Here is a 17,956-nt window from a genome sequence, read left to right on the forward strand (position 1 = left end):
CGTTCCATTGGCCGTTGCTGTCCACCTGTGCACAATCCTCGTCATTCCAGTTGTCTGGCTGGTTGGGTCGCCAGTTCCTGTGTGAGCAAGTCAAATAATACATTGTGTTTCATCCCTTCTGCTATTAAAACACTGAATAGCACATGAGTCCTACATTTAAGGTTTTTTCCCCGTTTTTATATATCTACAAACCCCAACTCCGGTGAAGTTGGGACGTTTGGTAAACTGAGAATAAAATCAAAATGCTATCATTTTCAAAACATTCAATACATTCCTTAGATGGAGAATAGTGAAAAGACAACATATCAAGTGTTAAAATCGAGAAAAAATATTGCTTTAGGGGACATATGTAGTCATTTCTAATTTGATAACTGCAAAACGTCTCAAATAAGTTGGGACGGGGATCCGTGAAATGTTATAAACATTCAAATAAGAAAAAACAACAAGAAAGAACAATTATACTGATGAACAATTTGAGTGTCCAGGTATAAGACAATCACAGAATGGCTGAGTCACTCAGAATTAAAGATGCAGAGGGAACAATTACCATAGTTATTAGGGCTGTAACGATATTGGATCGAACCGAGAAATCGTGATACTCAGAGTCACAATACTGTATCGTGATGTAAGGAGGCAGTATCGTGATACGCCCTTTCAAAGTTTTGTTACCCTTATGTTCAGAAAACAACCGTTAAATTCAATGTGATAATACTTCTAAGCTTCAAATGAGATACATTTCAGAAATCGTGGGGTGTATCGAACTGGAGGTAAAAAATCGTGATACGAACCGAATCGTGAGTTCAGTGTATCGTTACAGCCCTAATAGTTATTACATAAAGTTTTGAATTTGAAAGTTTTCCATTGATTTACCGTGATTGAGTGTATATAAGCCATATTTTTGTCATTAAAATCATTGTATAGGTTCATGACATCATGAAATATATATTGGCTGTAGTCTCACTCTAGCACTCGGAGAATTACAGCTAGTGAAAACTTGACCATATTAAGGACGCTTCATATGTGCAAATGATAGAGGGGTTTAACTTTCCCCTATCCACCCGAGCTCACTTGAAATAGACCCAGACGACATGGGAAATTGTCCTTTGCTTGCAGAAGTCAGCAGAAGTTTTTTTTTGGACAATAATAGAGTCTTGCACATCCTGTGCTACAGTGAAAATTGACCATGCAAGTTGTGTTAGTGCTAACTTCAAAAGTCAGCCTCCATGATGGCATGAGGGTGCAGTAGTACATTGGTTAAGCTGTTCTAACTCACCTGTAGAATTGAATACAGTATTGAATGAAATAAATGGGTTTTAAACAGCATGGAAAGCCAATCGTGAATTATATTTTGAAGGGAGATCTTCGATTACTGCCACATAGTAAGGACAAATTGCATTCTCTACAATGTTTTAACAGTTTAACTCCAACATAAGGACCAGCAGGACATAAAATGGCTGGCTTTTGGTCAAGACCTGTCACACTGTAAGCACTACAGAAAGGAAAACATTGAAAAACATGACAAGGAAAACACCTACCATTTAAGCTGGTAAAATCATGTCCAAGATAGGAATCAACACTATTTTTATATAAAATCATCTCATCGGTTAATGCTATTAACTGTTAAGTGTTGTTCTTTGTTTTGTTTTTATTCTTCCTCGACATTTGCTGCCTTTTATTGTCCCCGTCCCAACTCTTTTGAGACGCGTTGGATTTACATATTCATGAATATCCCCCAAAACAATCATTTTGGTCAGTTTTGATGGCTGATATGTTTTCTTTGTACCGTTCTCCAACTAATGTCAGAACCAGACTTTTTGAAAATGGCAGTATTTTGTTATTTTTAACAATTAAGCTTGCGTCCCAACTTCTATGGAGTTGGGGTTTGTATTTATATATTTATTGTTTATTTTCTTTCTTCTATATCCTTGTTTGGAGCACTTGTCTGCTTGTCATGCTTTGTTTTTGTTGTCCTTGTTTTGTTTTGTTACTGTCCTTTGTCACTGTCATTAGTAGTGAGCTGTTTGTGCAAGTTTTTGTTGTGTGTCAGTACTGTGTTGTCTGTGTAAGCTTTTGCTGCTTTTACCTGCAACCAAATCTACCTTCGGGTACAAATAAAGTTACCTTACCTTACCTTACTGTATGGGCAAATCTGCACACAGTTGTTACTAGTCACCGATTTCTTCAACACAACCTTTCGACCTCAGGCAATCTTCGTCAGGTGTAGTGTGTCACACCTACAGTATACACCTGACGAGGACCGCCTGAGGTCAAAAGGTTGTGACGAATAAATCAGTGAGCAGCTACAGTGTGCAGATTTTTTGGTAACACTTTAGAATAAGGTTATTCTAATAAGCGTTTATAGTCACTAGTAAGCGGGTAGTAATACCCTTACAAGTGCCCAATAACATGCTTATTAACTTTGTTAACATGCTTATTAACGTTGTTTACATCTGATGAGTATAACTTTATTTGAGTAAAAGCATGAAAATCTGTACACATGGCAGCCATTTGGAAAATTTCGTTTTTTCGCGACGCCTCCATATCTAGTATTAGTCAGCATGTCAAGATGGATATGTGTACCGATTTAAATAATAAGACTAAAAAAATAAACCACTATAAACATAATAAGCAGCTTATAAGATGTTAATAAGCATGTTATTGGGCACTTGTAAGGGTATTACTAACTGCTTACTAGTGACTATAAACGCTTATTAGAAGAACCTTATTCTAAAGCGTTACCGATTTTTCCTTTTTCTTCTACGCGTCTTTGTTTGATCGAGCTCCTTACCTGTGTTACTGGATGTGCACGCATCCCTCACACTACTTTTTTTTAAAACTGTAAGGCCCCCATGCCATTCACACAACCACATACATAGGCTATTCAACTGAAGCCAGGCTTTAAACTGTTGGATGGATGCCAAAATAGTTTAGTAAAAGCAGTTATGTTGGGATACAATGTCATGTATTGCCTCTGCAATTTATGCTAGGTCTACGGTAAGTCTCAAGTATGTCTTTATATTACATTGCATTGCATTATTCTTAGCTGATGCTGTTATCCAAAAGCGACTTACAGATATTCTATGTAAAGGGTATTGGTTCCAGTCCCTGGAGTAATGTGGGGTTAGGTGCCTTGCTCAAGGGCACTGCAGCCATGGAATGAGACAGGGAGTTGAAAGGGTGGGATTTAAACCTGCAACCCACTGCACAAATGTTTCTATGTCTGAATGCAGCACGAAACTCTACCTGCCCAAGCCAAATTCCCCTCCTTGAGAAATGACTGTTTATCTTATCTGGAGTGGACTTTTATTTGTAGCTCACATAGAAGACATTACACTTGCTCGTCTGTTAGATGAGGACGACCTGAGTAAGTCTGACAGACGAGCAGATGGAAGCAGGCGGACTTCAAGCTTGAAAAGAACAACAAAACGTTTTTTTTTTAATAAGATGACCTGAATGAATGGGAATCCTTACAGACATGACACACTCTATGGATATTTTCAGTCATTTGATTTCACTGAGTTGACTTACGCGATCATATGGTCCCACGGTGTGCCGTCTGTCCACTCCCATACTCCCTCCTCAGCAATGTCGTTCAGACCCATCCAGTAGATCTTGCCATCCACCTGGGTCCGCAGCCACGTCTAAAGGATGGGGAAAGGAGGGGTGAGTAGTACAATACAAGACGAGAGAGCGTATGAGTGAGAGACAGGCATGGACAGAGAGTGACTGTGTGTGTGTGTGTGTGTGTGTGTGTGTGTGTGTGTGTGTGTGTGTGTGTGAGTGTGAGACAGTGTGAGTGTGAGTGTGTGAGAGAGAGAGACAGTGTGAGTGTGTGAGAGAGAGAGAGAGAGAGAGTGAGAGTGAGAGTGAGAGTGAGAGAGAGAGAGAGAGAGAGAGAGAGAGAGAGAGAGAGAGAGAGAGAGAGAGAGAGAGAGAGAATCCAATCCAAAATTGCATTGTGTTTTACTAGGCCAAGCATTTATGGATACGTCAGAACCAGTACAGGTCAGAAAGCACTTGCAGACAGGGGCGGATCTAGCCATTTTGGGGCCCTAGGCGAAGCATAAACATGGGGGCCCTCAAAAGTTGTTATATAGACATACAATTGTGGGATTTGGTGCTATTCAAGTGTTTTGTCTCATATAGATCTTTGACTACTTTACATATGTGACACAGTAAGATCAAGCCTGCTTTTTTTGCACGTCTACCACAACTGGTGTGACAGTTGGGGGCCCCTATGGAGGACACATTTGGCTGGGGCCCTAGGCAATTGCCCAGGTTTGCCTAATGGAAAGTTCGCCTCTGCTTGCAGAGACATGGCTTATGACAGGTCAAAGGCAGCACGCACCGCACACAGGAGGTTGAGTTGAGTTGACATCATCATTCACAAACACTGGCTCTATACACTGGCTATGTTTACACGAGACATTCAATTCAGAATTAACTCCATTTAATTCTGAATAAAGCTTAATTCCACTTTGAAAACGTCATGTAAACACCTCTTTATTCGGAATTAAAAAAATATCAAAGTAAACTCTGCGGAACTATTTAATTCTGAATGATTAATTCAGAATTAAAAACTGACAAAAAATGACACCATGTTGCCAGAAGGTGAGTGTTGCTCAGGGACGCAAAAAGAATTTCAGTGTAAAGTGACAATAAAGTCTGTATCGTATCGTATCGTATCATAACCAGGCCATCTTCTACAAGAGGCTGTGTAGAACAGCGGACTGGTTTTGACTGGGCAACAATACCTGTTTGTGCATATTGCTTGTTGGAACATATTGCATTTACTTAATCTGATTTCATGGACAGTGTACAAGACGGTCTGCTTTTTAAGAAAGTTACAGTATGTAAATATATTGCTCATTGGATTAATGACAACATCAATACTGTACTGACTTGGTAAGTTAATAAAGCAGAAAGGCATTATTACTCGTAATTGCAAAAAAGAAGTTAAAGGGTTTCTACACTATTATACATATAAAGACGGTCAGATAGTTGGTGACACATGCTGACGGTCTGAGAAATTTCGATACCTCTGATGCCACCCCCAGCCCCACCTCTGCAATGGCAGTAGGCTACCCTGGAATGGTGACACTGACGGGTGTACTTTACACAGTTAAAAAAAAAAAAGAAAAAAGAATGATGTTAATTCCACAATTAGAAAGTACACTGGACCAAATATATCTAGAAGATGTTAAATCGACTCTATGGGTGTTGAATTATCACTGTATTGTTTACTTGTCCTCCTCACCCTCTCGTGCCAGTTGGTGATGCTCATCAGGTTGGCATTCTTGGTGTCACAGTCAGTGCGCGCCTCGTTCCAGCTAAGGGTCGTGGAGGAGAAGAAGTAGCAGCGCTCATCATAGGCCCTCCAGCCGCTCGCACACTGACACCATGCTGCACACAACAACACACAGCTTTTATTTATTTATCTTCACTATTATAAATAGATATATATTTTTTATATATATATATTTTGGGGCTTTTATGCCTTTATTTGACAGGACAGTTGAAGATGGTGACAGGAAGCGAATGGGACAGAGAGACGGGGGAGGATCGGGAAATGACCCTAGCCGGACTCGAACCGGGGTCCCCGTGGGTGGGCATGCAAGCCCAAATGTGGGGGGCTTAGCGCGCTGCGCCACAGCGCCCCCATAAATAGATATTTTTGTACATTTGGCACCATTGGGCCAGCCTGGTCATATCCTTGTACTAAACTGTACATTCACTGTTGCGCATGGATGTGCAGGCCCAGGCTGCCATTGAGCAGCTGCAACAAATGTCATCTTCCAAACATCAAAGCGACCTGTTTATTGGGTATTACGTAATTGGACGTTTGTCACAAAACAGTCCTCCATTGCTTTAGTTATTTTAATTTGATATAACAAACTGTATAGCGTATTTAGGGGCATTGCAGCAAATTCTGGGCCCTATGTACAATCAAATGATGGACTCACACTCAAATACCGACATCTGACTCCGTGTGGGCTCTACACATACTGTATGTCCGGCCCTGATGACTGAAGTCGAACTTAAAGGACCAGTTCAGTCAATTTCAACATGCAGTTGTAATGCTCACACTACCCTGGACTTGTCAGTACCTGAGTTTTTTTTTTCTTCTTCTTCAGCCTTTTCCGAGATCTTGGTCATTGTAATGGGGGCAGCGCTTTGTTTACATTTCAAAAAAACATTTTTATTTATTCCCAAAAAATCGGAAAGGTTATGCAACATCAGCAGACAACTAGCAAACAGTGGTACCTTTTGGGAAAATATTTGGAGTAGGCCTATGTTAAGTTTTTTAAAAATGTAAACAAACGCTGCCCCCATTAGAATAGCTCATATCTCGGAAAAGGCTTACCCGAAAAATGTGGCATCACCGGGTACTGACAAGTCAAGGGTAGCGTGAGCAATTCAACAGCATATTGAAATTGACTGAACTGGTACTTTAAGCCCAAACTGACGCATTGTCATCAGAATGAAAATGGTTAAATCAAAAAGAACATTTATACAAATAAAGCCCAGTAATTCTCCAAGGGTTAAATATTTACAAGGATAATGTATAACCATGTGTTATATTTCTCATTTATGGGTGTTAATTCCTCAGTCCAGGGGAGTAAGTGGCCATTCCATCCCTCTCTTTAGGCCTACTTGTCCCATAAAAATCTTGTGACCAACAAGAGTATCGAAGGACATAAATGCTCTGATGTTTTACGCTGGGGATGATGGGCCCAATAAAAGTCACATGCAACTCAGGCTGTCTCTCCTCACATTACTGACTGTGCGTATATGGCAAAAATCATAACATAATGACAGAACATAATGCACAATAATTTGCATGTATAGTTCAAAATCATGTACCGTACATATGGTACATTCATGTCTTGATATAGAATCATTAATACAAACACGTCTAATTTCATCCTTTAACAAACTACCCATTACCATATCATGCAGCAAAGAAACATGTTTACAGACGATAAGAGGTGGTTAGTAATGAGATAACACATCGAAAAACATGCCTAGAAACATCTTCTCACAAGAGCTCCAGTGCAGGCTTGTGGCTTAACAAACAGATACCGTGAGATGAGAAATCAGTGAAGGCCACACAGAAACTAGCTCAGTGCCATACATTGTCATTTTCACACCACCTGGTGCCATCTGCACACATAATACAAGTCATGCCCCCCTCATTGACTTCTCCTCTGTCTCAAAATATTAGAATAATATGTTCTAATGAGACAACAGCTGATCTTGAGAATAACATGAACTAAATATATGGTATTGAACTGTAGAAGTCAGATTGACTCATCCTGGTTGTAGATTAGAAGCATCTAAACAATGGATAGTATTGAATTGTCGAAGTCAACCAAACATGGATGGGTCCATCTCATGCAATAGGTCTTAGGTAGAGCAAACTCACCTGTGCTGATGAAGGCACAGCAGGCGGCGAGGAAGAGGAGGAAAGCGCCTCTCATTCTCTCACTCCCTCACTCCACTTCCCAATTCGATTTGCTTTTCCTAGTTAGTTCAACACGACTGAGGAAAAAAAAAAAGTTTAAATCTGTCTGCGTTTGTCTGTAGCACGTCCAAGAGCTGACCAAGATCTTGTTTGCCGTTAATTCATTGTGTGAGATGAAAACTTGTGTATGTGTTGGTGTGTGTGTGTGTTTGTGTCTGTATGTGAAAGTGTCCCAAGTGTGATCTGAAGCTGTCAGACACTAAGTGTGAGCATCCTCAGGTGATACAGGCTTTTCACACACACTCTCAGGTCCAAAGATTACAGACCGTAAAACCAAAACAACAGCCTGATGGTCATTGCATAAAAGGCACTGACATGGCTCATCCATAATCCTATGTATACTGTACTTTGGCCAAGGCGCAAAATCAAACTTTTTAGAGGTGCACTGTGTAAGATTTTTAGTTGTTTATTTCCAGAATTCATGCCACCCATTCACTAAAGTTACCTTTTTCATGAATGCTTACCACCACCATCAAATTCTAAGTATTCAGTATGACTGGGAAAATTACACTTTTCATACATGAAAAGGGGGATCTTCTCCATGGTCCGCCATTTTTAATTTCCAGAAATAGACATTTTTAGTTGCAGAAATGACTGTACTTGGGCCATACTAGAAAACCTAGATTCAATGAGCAGCATAGTTGCAGTACCTTTTTTGACCATTTCCTGCACAGTGCACCTTTAAGTAGGTATAATGAACATAATTCACTATGATCAATATAGTAGCCACAGTCCTCTTCACCCATATAGATCATATGGGATGCCTGATGCAGTGTTGCATGTATTGCATGCTCTACCAGGTTGGGGTTGGGGTTGCACTGGCTACACATTGTCTTTGGCCAGATTAACTGGATTCCGATCGCTTACTAATACTATGTCTTTGTGTGATATCAACACCATTTTATGTATTATACTTTGTATACATTTATGTAGTCGATTTCAAGATGACCGAAGCACCGCCAAATATCTGTGGTTTTTATTTTCCTTCCACAATGAGTGGGCCAAATGTTCTGGGCAAGTAAATGTGAAGAAAAAAATCCTTTTGTCTTCCCCTTTAGGATGCACACCCTTAAGCCACAGTGTACCTCATGCTACTCCCAACAAACTTCCACAACATCCAGTGTTCCCCATTATTTATGAGTCACCCTCGCACGAGTCACCTTTCCTGGTCCTTTCAATGGAGTGGAATTAAAGCTCATACAAAATGGTGCCACCTCTGATGCCAACCCATCCCACTTCTGACACCATGGTGATTGAACCCAGGCCTTCAGGGATACCAAACCGACTGGCTGTCTGTACCGAAGCCCTAACGACTACCAGAGGTGAAAGACTATCCTCCATACTCATCCTACACACATTTGGATGCATTTCAATGGGAATTTTAATTTAAATCAATATCAATTTGACATGCATTTTGTTCCATTGACCAAAAAATGACACTTGCAAAGTTTTGTGGAATACAGCCATACATTTGACTGTATCTGTAAAGAAATACTTATTTGGGCATAGTCTATAAATGTCTCTGAATGTTCCATTCTTTAGTTAAAAGTTTTACATTTTTCACTCAAAGAGAAATATTTGTGATGAATGTTATTTCAGGATGTTATCACTGCATTGGTATTGTCAACATCCATACACAATTTTTGCACAGCAAAGAAAATACCATTGTGTAATGATGGCAGTTGAAATGATGATGAAGCATATCGGGTCAAAACAAATTGCAAATTAGCTATAGTTATGATGGACATGCAAAGTTCAAAAGTCGGCAATTTAATTCCCTTTACGGCAGCATACTTTCGGTCAATAAAGTTTATACAACAAACTTACCAAACCTCCTCAATCGTTACTTTTTAACTAATTTTACAGTAAATCTATGCTGACCCACCACCAACCCTGCCACAGAACAATAAAAGACAAGTAGACCGGGCGCTACTGTGTTGCATATTCCGCAGGTTTATTTTGCAGAGGCCAAGGGGCATTAGTCTGTTGTCTGAAGAGTAGCTCGTTTCAAAGAGATTTAAACACAAAATGGAAGACATGTACAGTACTGTGAAGGAACCAAGGACCATGATGTGGGCAAATGGCAAATGTGGGCAGCCGTGGCCTAGTGGTTAGAGAGTTGGTCTTTCAATCTAGGGGTTGCCGGTTCAAATCCCCCCTAACCTCTCCCTACATTTCCATCCATGGCTGAAGTGCCCTTGAGCAAGGCACCTAACCCCACATTGCTCCAGGGACTGTAACCAATACCCTGCAAAAATAATAGTTGTAAGTTGCTTTGAATAAATGAAAGCGTCAGCTAAGTGCAATGTAATGTAATGTAACCAAAAATGAACCTGAAATAAAGTTAAGACTATTGGCAGCTAAAAGGAAATTAACTTTATCTCACAAATGGTATTTCTGCATGGTGTTGACTGTGTTTGCCCAACTGCCTATAGGAGGGAAATCATTTGATTGTAGTAGTAAACCATATACCAAAGAATATAAGACTAACTCGGCAATACATCATATTGGATCGTGAATATAAAAAATGCATACAGCTTCCATTGAACAACAAAAAAAAGAAAAACACTGAACAAGCGCATATGCAATATTTCACTTTAATTTTTTTGACAATACAAAGAAACGAGAAGGCATAACAAAGTTTCAAGCCAAAAAATATACAACACAGATACGATATCAAACCGGTACGAAAGCATAACATGTTTACAAAAGACCACTCCAGGGATGCCCCGCTCAGCTGAAGTGATCTGAAAAAAGATACAATAAGGTCCTTATGCTCTTAAAATCTAGTTAGTGCCATAGCAACTGTACTGTACAGTGCATCTAAAAATCAACCGACAGCGTTAAGCCCTCTACCTGTCTAAGGTATATTAGAAATAACCTCACACCACTCATATAGAGACACATAGAAGACCACCCAGCTTTCCCCCTGGGATTTGAACCATAAAAAGTCATCCCCAAATTGTCACGCACAAATGTAATCAAGTCATGAAAGTCATATATAATATACTATGAACCTTTTACCACATAAATATACTTTTTAATCTTCATTTTATTTTTCAGAGAATGAAAGAAAATGATTGGCTTTTGGGATTGTATTGTGAGAAGATGGAGACTTCTCATTTGATAATACAGCAATGAATCCATCAGAATAAGCTGGAAAAGGCTTTAAGAGGAGATTATGGCCACAACAGGGAAGAGCTTCGGCTGCCTGGGAGTCCACAACAGGGGTGAATTTCTCAAAACCAAAGTTGCTAACTACATTAGCTACTTTGCTGTTTTCAATGCATTTTCCCATTGGCAACTACCGAAGTTGCTAACAGGCTAACAACTTCTCTTTTGAGAAACTCACCCCAGTTTTGTTGGGGTATTCCACAGATCCAAGGTTAAGACGACGTGCCCACGTATGCTTACTCTGACCAAGAGGGAAAACCTTGGAAAAGTAGCGATGTGTGGCTTTTCATTTTTGTATGATATGGAATCCCTATGGGTTCTTCTATTAGGTCCATAACAGTACGACTTCATCTGAGTTAAGATGTCTGGGTTAGGTCACTTAAACAAGCTACCGTACACTTGGCATACTCCTCTGGCATTGTAAGCACATTCAAAACACGACAGTTCAAGCCTCCAAAAAAAACAAAAAACAAAAAAAAAAACCCTCCTCAGTTGAGCAACACTTAATCCAGAAGGCCTCCACACAAACCTCCCCAACGCCCCGGGAGACATACTTCAGAAAACAGAGTCAGTCACTACTGCCCAAGTGCCCAGGTGAATTTCTCAAAACCAAAGTTGCTTACTACATTAGCTACTTTGTTGTTTTCAATGCATTTTTCCATTGGCAACTACCGAAGTTGCTAACAGGCTAACAACTTCTCTTTTGAGAAACTCAGCCCAGATTGAGTTTGACACCTCAGAATAGAGGAGTCTCGCCTGAACAATTCACCATTCAAGAAAACAAAAGGGCTCTTCTCTTCAGAGATATAGCATTGACTGAGTTCCAGGGGCGTCAGATGACCCAAAGCTATACAGGGGCACAGCAGGACACTGAGAGATAATGCAAGCAGTTATTTACTTTAAAAAGCTTGTAAATTAATTATTTTACTGCAAGTAGTGCATGTGCACTATTTTGTGTGCATTCTGTATATTACTCCGTGTGTTAAACTTGAGCAAAATTCCAAAGTAACAAGGTTGTTGTTTTTTAGTGAAACTCATACCGGGGCACAGCAAATCAATACCCAGACACGTGCCCCTGTAAAATGGGTCTAGCGACGCCCCAGCTGAGTTCACTGATTTGATGTAGCAACTAAAGCACTTCCTTAGCACATCCTCCGGTATTAGGGAAAGTAATAGAAAGACAGCAGGAAAGGTTTACATGAGGAGGAGGTATACTGGCACGTTAGACACGATAACAATAACAAAACACACATATACCGTTAAGGATAACAAAATGCTGAAACAAAATACCGAAAAGCAAACAAACGGCATGAAAAGGAACATGGTGGCACTGACGGTAGCCAGCAAACGCAGAATAAAATATCCAAATAAAAATAAGTCAGTCAGTCAGTCAGGTGTGTGAGATTAGCTAATCAATTAATTGCACAGAAACCCACAGCAGCATGGCTGGAGCCTGAGTATGAGAAGAACGGGAAAACACACACATCAAAAAAAATTAAATTAAAAATAGAATGATGCAAAATAAACAAACAACCCATCACAACAACAACAAAATCAGAGGAAAGAACACCCCATTAAGTCACCCGCTTTCTACTTTTTGAGCACTCTTCATAACTGGCTAAGGATGATGTCAAGCAAAAGCGTCTGTCAAGCTCGAGGAGCGGACAGCAGCCGCGTTGGGAAGGGGCTGGCTTAACAGTCATTTCTCCCGTGAGGCTCTTGGGTTTTTGAATATTTGACTATAGAAAGCTGCTTTTCGATTTGAAGCCAAGAGTAGTTAGGAGGGCCAAGCTCCACTGGTTCCTGTTTGGCCGTCAAGTTAAGCAAGGCAGCCATGCACAGTAGCTGGCCAAGTGTTGAAATTGTACTGGCCAATGCTTTGAGTTTAAGAGGAAACAACACGCCCTAAGGAAATGCCTTTAGTAAGATATGCAGAGGGGAAACCGTTTCCTGTTGCATGCAAACACACAGAAAGTAAGCCGGAAATAGTAAGAGCAATCGGAACAGGAAGTAAACATCGCAGATGAAATATTTCCCAAGCCAAAAAAATATATAGCATGTTTTCATTTCTCTTCAAAGCATCTCTTTGCTGTTCAAAGACAATAAAAACAACAAACATATTCCAAACAAAATCCATTCTATCCTACAAAAATAGTGCACGATGATGAGCGACTTCTATTATCCAGAGCCAGTGCAGAATGATATCATATCATATACATATCTTTTTTTCAAAAAGATCTCTGAGCTTTTAAGAAGGCCCCTGTGTGTCTAGTCTTGGTGCACTGGGACGCACTGACAGCAGTGATCAGCAGGGGGCACTGTCCTGAGGTCCCTGGCTCAGCAGCACTTGCCCAATAACACCACCAGCCTGTCAGTCAGTCACAGGCTTTGCTTATTGCAGAACGACGTTGGCAGTTATCTGGTTTCTAAGACTAAATGTGACTAATGTGATTTTTTTTTTAAAGTCCAAATACTTTAAACACAATTTCCACCACAACCAGCAGTAAAAAGACTGCATGAACCAAACTTCTCCCATATTAAGCCAACACACCACTGCATAGATCAGTTCTGTTGCTCTTAACTTTACAATGCCATTCCATATAGCACACTACGACATTAGTACTGCATGTATTTATTACATGGCATTGTTGAAGTTGAACGAACATTATGATCCATGCAGTGTGATCAATACCTGTTTTCCTGTTCTCACTGTTTTGTTGTCTGCATCACTTTTTACAGCATGTCTGCACTGTCATCTCCCGCTTCTAGAATGCTGCTCATGATTGTTTGCACGCAAGCAGAGAGCGGGAATTTCAGCAAATTCAAGAGGGGGTTTAGTCCAGAGAAGAGGGCCAAGTCTCTTTTTTTAACCCAGGTGTCAGCACAAATGGTGCAGCTCCATTTCACTTCTCTGACCGCTTCATCCGAAACTCATACCCACATAACCATCGCTTGGTTTTGCTAGGAAGGCTGAGCAGTTTAATCTGGGTGGCAAAAAACACTCTTTGATTCGTATGGGTATCAGCTACTACTTTAGTCATCTTAGGATGTATCAGGTATCGTAGACTTATCTGGTTTAATAAAACCACCCAACAGGAATTGCCTCCCCATTTAACCAAACTGTGTTGAGGGTGAGACTTTCAGCCGGTCTATCCATCTCTCTGCTTCAGCACAGGCTGGGGAGTGGGTCACTTGTGATATTTATGGAAATCTCAACTTGAGGGAGTCTAATAAAAAGAATTTTGGGCAGACACTGCAGAGCACTGACTGTACACACGGGCAAACAGCTCCACTAACCTATCAAGAGCTCCGCAGCACTCAGGAATGTTCTAGAATGTTTTCAACACCAATCAGAAATCTTTTCTTTGCACCTCCCACCCACCACTACTGCAAATGGAGAGCTCAGTTCAGATGGCCTGAGAGAGCATACTGCAGCAAACTGTTCACACGCGAGAGGGAAATAAAACAGTTGGGAGTTGATTTTTTTTTGTCAGAGCAAAGATGAATGATTGTACATCATGAGGAAGAGAAACACACTCGCACATTATCAGTCAACAAACACCAAATGTCACAACACCCCAACGACGTTACCCTCTCACCACTTGAATGTGTATGTGTGTATGTGTGTTTGTGTGTATGTGTGCGTGCGTGTTTTACAAACAATCAACATTTATACAGATTGTGAGAGCAGTGACCGTGCCTTGTTAGTGTGTGCTTTAGCACATGTTTACATGGATTGGCACCTGATTTTGTCCCGTGTGTGTGTGTGGGTGTGTGTGTGTGTGTGTGTGTGTGTGTGTGTGTGTATGTGTGTGTATGTTGGAGGTGGGGTGGGTTTGGGTGCTGGGGATAAAGGCGTGTGCTCAGTCAGTGCGCTTCTTGTGCAGTTGTGTGTGAGTGTGAACATATTTATATGCATATGTGTTTGTCCTTGTATGTCTGCAAGCAGGTACATGTACAGTATGCGTGTGAGTGTCTATCTGCCTGGTGAATGTGTATGCTTATGCAGTATATGCGTATGCTTATGTGCGCATGTCTGTAAGCACAGGTTTATGCGTGAGTGCATATGCACATGTGTGCTTATTTATCCTTGTGTCAGCTAGCACATGTGTATACATGTGTATGCTTTTATACCTGCGCATCATTGAGTGTGTGAGTGCGTGTTCACATGTGAATGCTTATATACGTGTGTGTGTGTTTGTTTGTGTGTGTGTCTGTGTGTGTGTGTGTGTGTGTGTGTGTGTGTGTGCGCGTAGAGAGGGGGGAATATCACATGCAGTCCACAGCGCTGCTGGAGCCCTGGCCCACATCTCTGATCTGGCTGATGTGGGAGGAGCAGACGGCCACGCCAGCCCCCGCCCTGCAGTGGGACACAGAGCCCACCAACTCCCACCTAGAGAGAGAGGGAGAGAGAGAGAGAGAGAGAGAGAGAGAGAGAGAGAGAGAGAGAGAGACAGAGGGAGAGAGAGAGAGACAGAGACAGACACAGAGACAGACAGACAGTGTGTGTGTGTGTGTGTGTGAGTGTGTGTGCGTGTGAGAGAGAGAGAGAGAGAGAGAGAGAGAGAGAGAGAGAGAGAGAGAGAGAGAGAGAGAGAGAGAGAGAGAGAGAGAGACAGACACAAAGACAGACAGACACAGAGACAGAGAGAGAGAGAGAGAGAGAGAGAGAGAGAGAGAGAGAGAGAGAGAGAGAGAGAGAGAAAGAGAAGAGAGAGAGAGAGAAAGAGAAGAGAGAGAGAGAGAAAGAGAAGAGAGAGAGAGAATAAGACTTTGTTATTTAAGCGTTGTAGGCTTTGTGGGGTACATCAGATGTGTGTGAAGTGGATACAGTGCTTGGTAGGACAGACGTGCGTATGTACAGTAGGACACATGGTGCTTTGCAGTGCAGATGTGTGTAAGGCACTTGGACACATGTAGTGTAGTGTAGTGTAGTGTAGTGTAGTGTAGTGTAGTGTAGATGTAGTGTAGTGTAGTGTAGTGTAGTGTAGTGTAGTGTAGTGTAGTGTAGTGTAGTGTAGATGTGATTAAGCTGTGAGTCTGGACACATGTAGTGTAGTGTAGTGTAGTGTAGATGTGATTAAGCTGTGAGTCTGGACACATGCAGTGTAGTGTAGTGTAGTGTAGTGTAGTGTAGTGTAGTGTAGTGTAGTGTAGTGTAGTGTAGTGTAGATGTGATTAAGCTGTGAGTCTGGACACATGCAGTGTAGTGTAGTGTAGTGTAGTGTAGTGTAGTGTAGTGTAGTGTAGTGTAGTGTAGTGTAGTGTAGTGTAGTGTAGTGTAGTGTAGTGTAGTGTAGATGTGATTAAGCTGTGAGTCTGGACACATGCAGTGTAGTGTAGTGTAGATGTGATTAAGCTGTGAGTCTGGACACATGCAGTGTGCTGTGTGCGCATGGATCGTTTGTATGAAAACAAAATTCTGTGTGGGGCAGGTATTTGCAGACACAGACAGTGCGTCTCACCTGTTCATGATGTGTGGCTTGTGGTATATGTATGCGTGTGTATGCGCATGTGCATACACATACAGGTGTATACAGGTATACAGATGTGTGTGTGTGTGTGTGTGTGTGTGTGTGTGTGTCTCTCTCACCTGTTCATGCGAGGCTCGAAGGCCTCCACGGTGTTCAGGTAAGTGTGTATGGTGTGTGTATGGTGTGTGTGTGTGTGTGTGTGTGTGTGTGTGTGTGTGTGTGTGTGTGTGTGTGTGTGTGTGTGTGTGTGTGTGTGTGTGTGTGTGTGTGTGTGTGTTTATGGTGTGTGTGTGTGTGTGCGCGTGTGTGTGTGTCCATCTCACCTGTTCATGTGAGGCTCGAAGGCCTCCACGGTGTTCAGGTAAGTGTGTATGGTGTGTTTATGGTGTGTGTGTGTTTATGGTGTGTGTGTGTGTGTGTGTGTGTGTGTGTGTGTGTGTGTGTGTGTGTGTGTCTCACCTGTTCATGCGAGGCTCGAAGGCCTCCACGGTGTTCAGGTACTTGTTGCCGTTGTGTCCTCCGACTGCGTAGACGCGGCCCATTACGGTGGCCACCCCCACCCCCCCGCGCGGCGTGGTCAGCTCCGCCACATACTGCCAGCCCTGCGAGCGCGGGTCGAAGCGCTCCACCGAGCTCAGCGGAGAGTTGTCGTCAAAGCCACCTGCGCAGGTAAACACACACATACTGTAGGTGTGCATCTACGAATGAAACAATGTCCACACACACATCGTCAGGGGGAAAAAACACACACATATACTGTAGGTTGCACATTCACACTTACAGTAGCACTCCTAACCTAATATTATTATATGGTGTGACGTCAGCGGTCGAATGCTCCATTCATTTCAGTGGGGCTCCCCAACGTTCGCACGTCTGTTATTTTTCGATAACGGACGGGTTGGTCTATAACAGACTGCTGTCAATGGCAACAAGACTTTTCACTGCTAAAGCGACTTTTCAACAAGACTCTAATCAGCTGCTGTGATAGACAACACCTGTTGTCCTGGATACCTAGCTGTTGCCTAGCGGTGTTCCACAACGGCACAGTTTTGTTTTGCGCAGCAACAATCTTTTGACATGAAAAACTATAATAAACTTCACATTAAATAGGCCTAAAGAAATGTCCCCGCCATGTGTGAATCATTTAAGTATATCCATATAATAAGCGGGTTAGAGAGAACGCGTCGGGGTCTAAAGATTCTCTCTGTCGTGCTGCTATTCCACGGTAGCGACCTTCTCGCCGAACGTTAACCCTTACTTATAATAACCAGGGCCCTACATTAACATTTCTCACCACCAGCCAAAATGGCTAGTAGATGAATTCTTACTTGTTAAACACACACTCACTAATGGGTCAAAGTGGCTAGTAAGTTGTTCTTTTCTACTAGCCAAAATTAAATTTTACTTTGACCCAAATGCTTTCATTTGGCCGGTTGGCTGGTGTTAATTTAGAGCCCTGATAATAACTGAGCTCAATGAGGGCTTCCTATGTGGAGAGCAGTTGTCAATAGCCCCTGCACAGGTACTTACTGAATGTGCAGCAATAATATCGCCTAAACAATGTTAGAAACTTAGTTTTAAACTTCTATTTGTACAAGTGTGCACATTTTGTGCATGCACACAAACACAAACACACACACACACACACAGACACACACACACACACACACACAGACACACACAGACACACACACAGACACACGCTCAAATAAAAATGTGGTGAGAGTGCCTTATGAAGCCTTACATGACTCCTGGCAATCTGAGTCTACTACAAAAGCCTGAC

The 17,956-nt window shown here is 41.7% G+C and overlaps 2 protein-coding genes across 3 annotated transcripts in view; both read right to left on the bottom strand.

Annotated features, from left to right (window-relative positions):
* LOC134458397 (macrophage mannose receptor 1) overlaps positions 1-7,475 on the bottom strand; it is a gene marked incomplete at its 5' end in the record, with an annotated part of 57,833 nt that extends 50,358 nt beyond the window's left edge. Inside the window, 4 exons of the mRNA XM_063210696.1 lie at positions 1-77; positions 3,529-3,641; positions 5,258-5,403; positions 7,427-7,475. The exon at positions 1-77 is cut by the window's left edge and continues 48 nt beyond it. Of these exons, the coding sequence (XP_063066766.1) occupies positions 1-77; positions 3,529-3,641; positions 5,258-5,403; positions 7,427-7,475 (385 nt within the window). The remainder of the gene's footprint in view (positions 78-3,528; positions 3,642-5,257; positions 5,404-7,426) is intronic.
* A 2,631-nt stretch (positions 7,476-10,106) lies between these two features.
* Positions 10,107-17,956, bottom strand: part of klhl8 (kelch-like family member 8) — a 32,374-nt gene continuing 24,524 nt past the window's right edge. For both annotated transcript variants that reach the window (XM_063210699.1, XM_063210698.1), the window contains 2 exons: positions 16,633-16,834; positions 10,107-15,092 (listed from right to left, as the gene is read on the bottom strand). In XM_063210699.1, the coding sequence (XP_063066769.1) occupies positions 14,969-15,092; positions 16,633-16,834 (326 nt within the window). In that variant the 3' untranslated portion in view covers positions 10,107-14,968. The remainder of the gene's footprint in view (positions 15,093-16,632; positions 16,835-17,956) is intronic.

This window comes from Engraulis encrasicolus, chromosome 11, assembly GCF_034702125.1.
Source record: "Engraulis encrasicolus isolate BLACKSEA-1 chromosome 11, IST_EnEncr_1.0, whole genome shotgun sequence".
Classification (NCBI taxonomy): domain Eukaryota; kingdom Metazoa; phylum Chordata; class Actinopteri; order Clupeiformes; family Engraulidae; genus Engraulis; species Engraulis encrasicolus.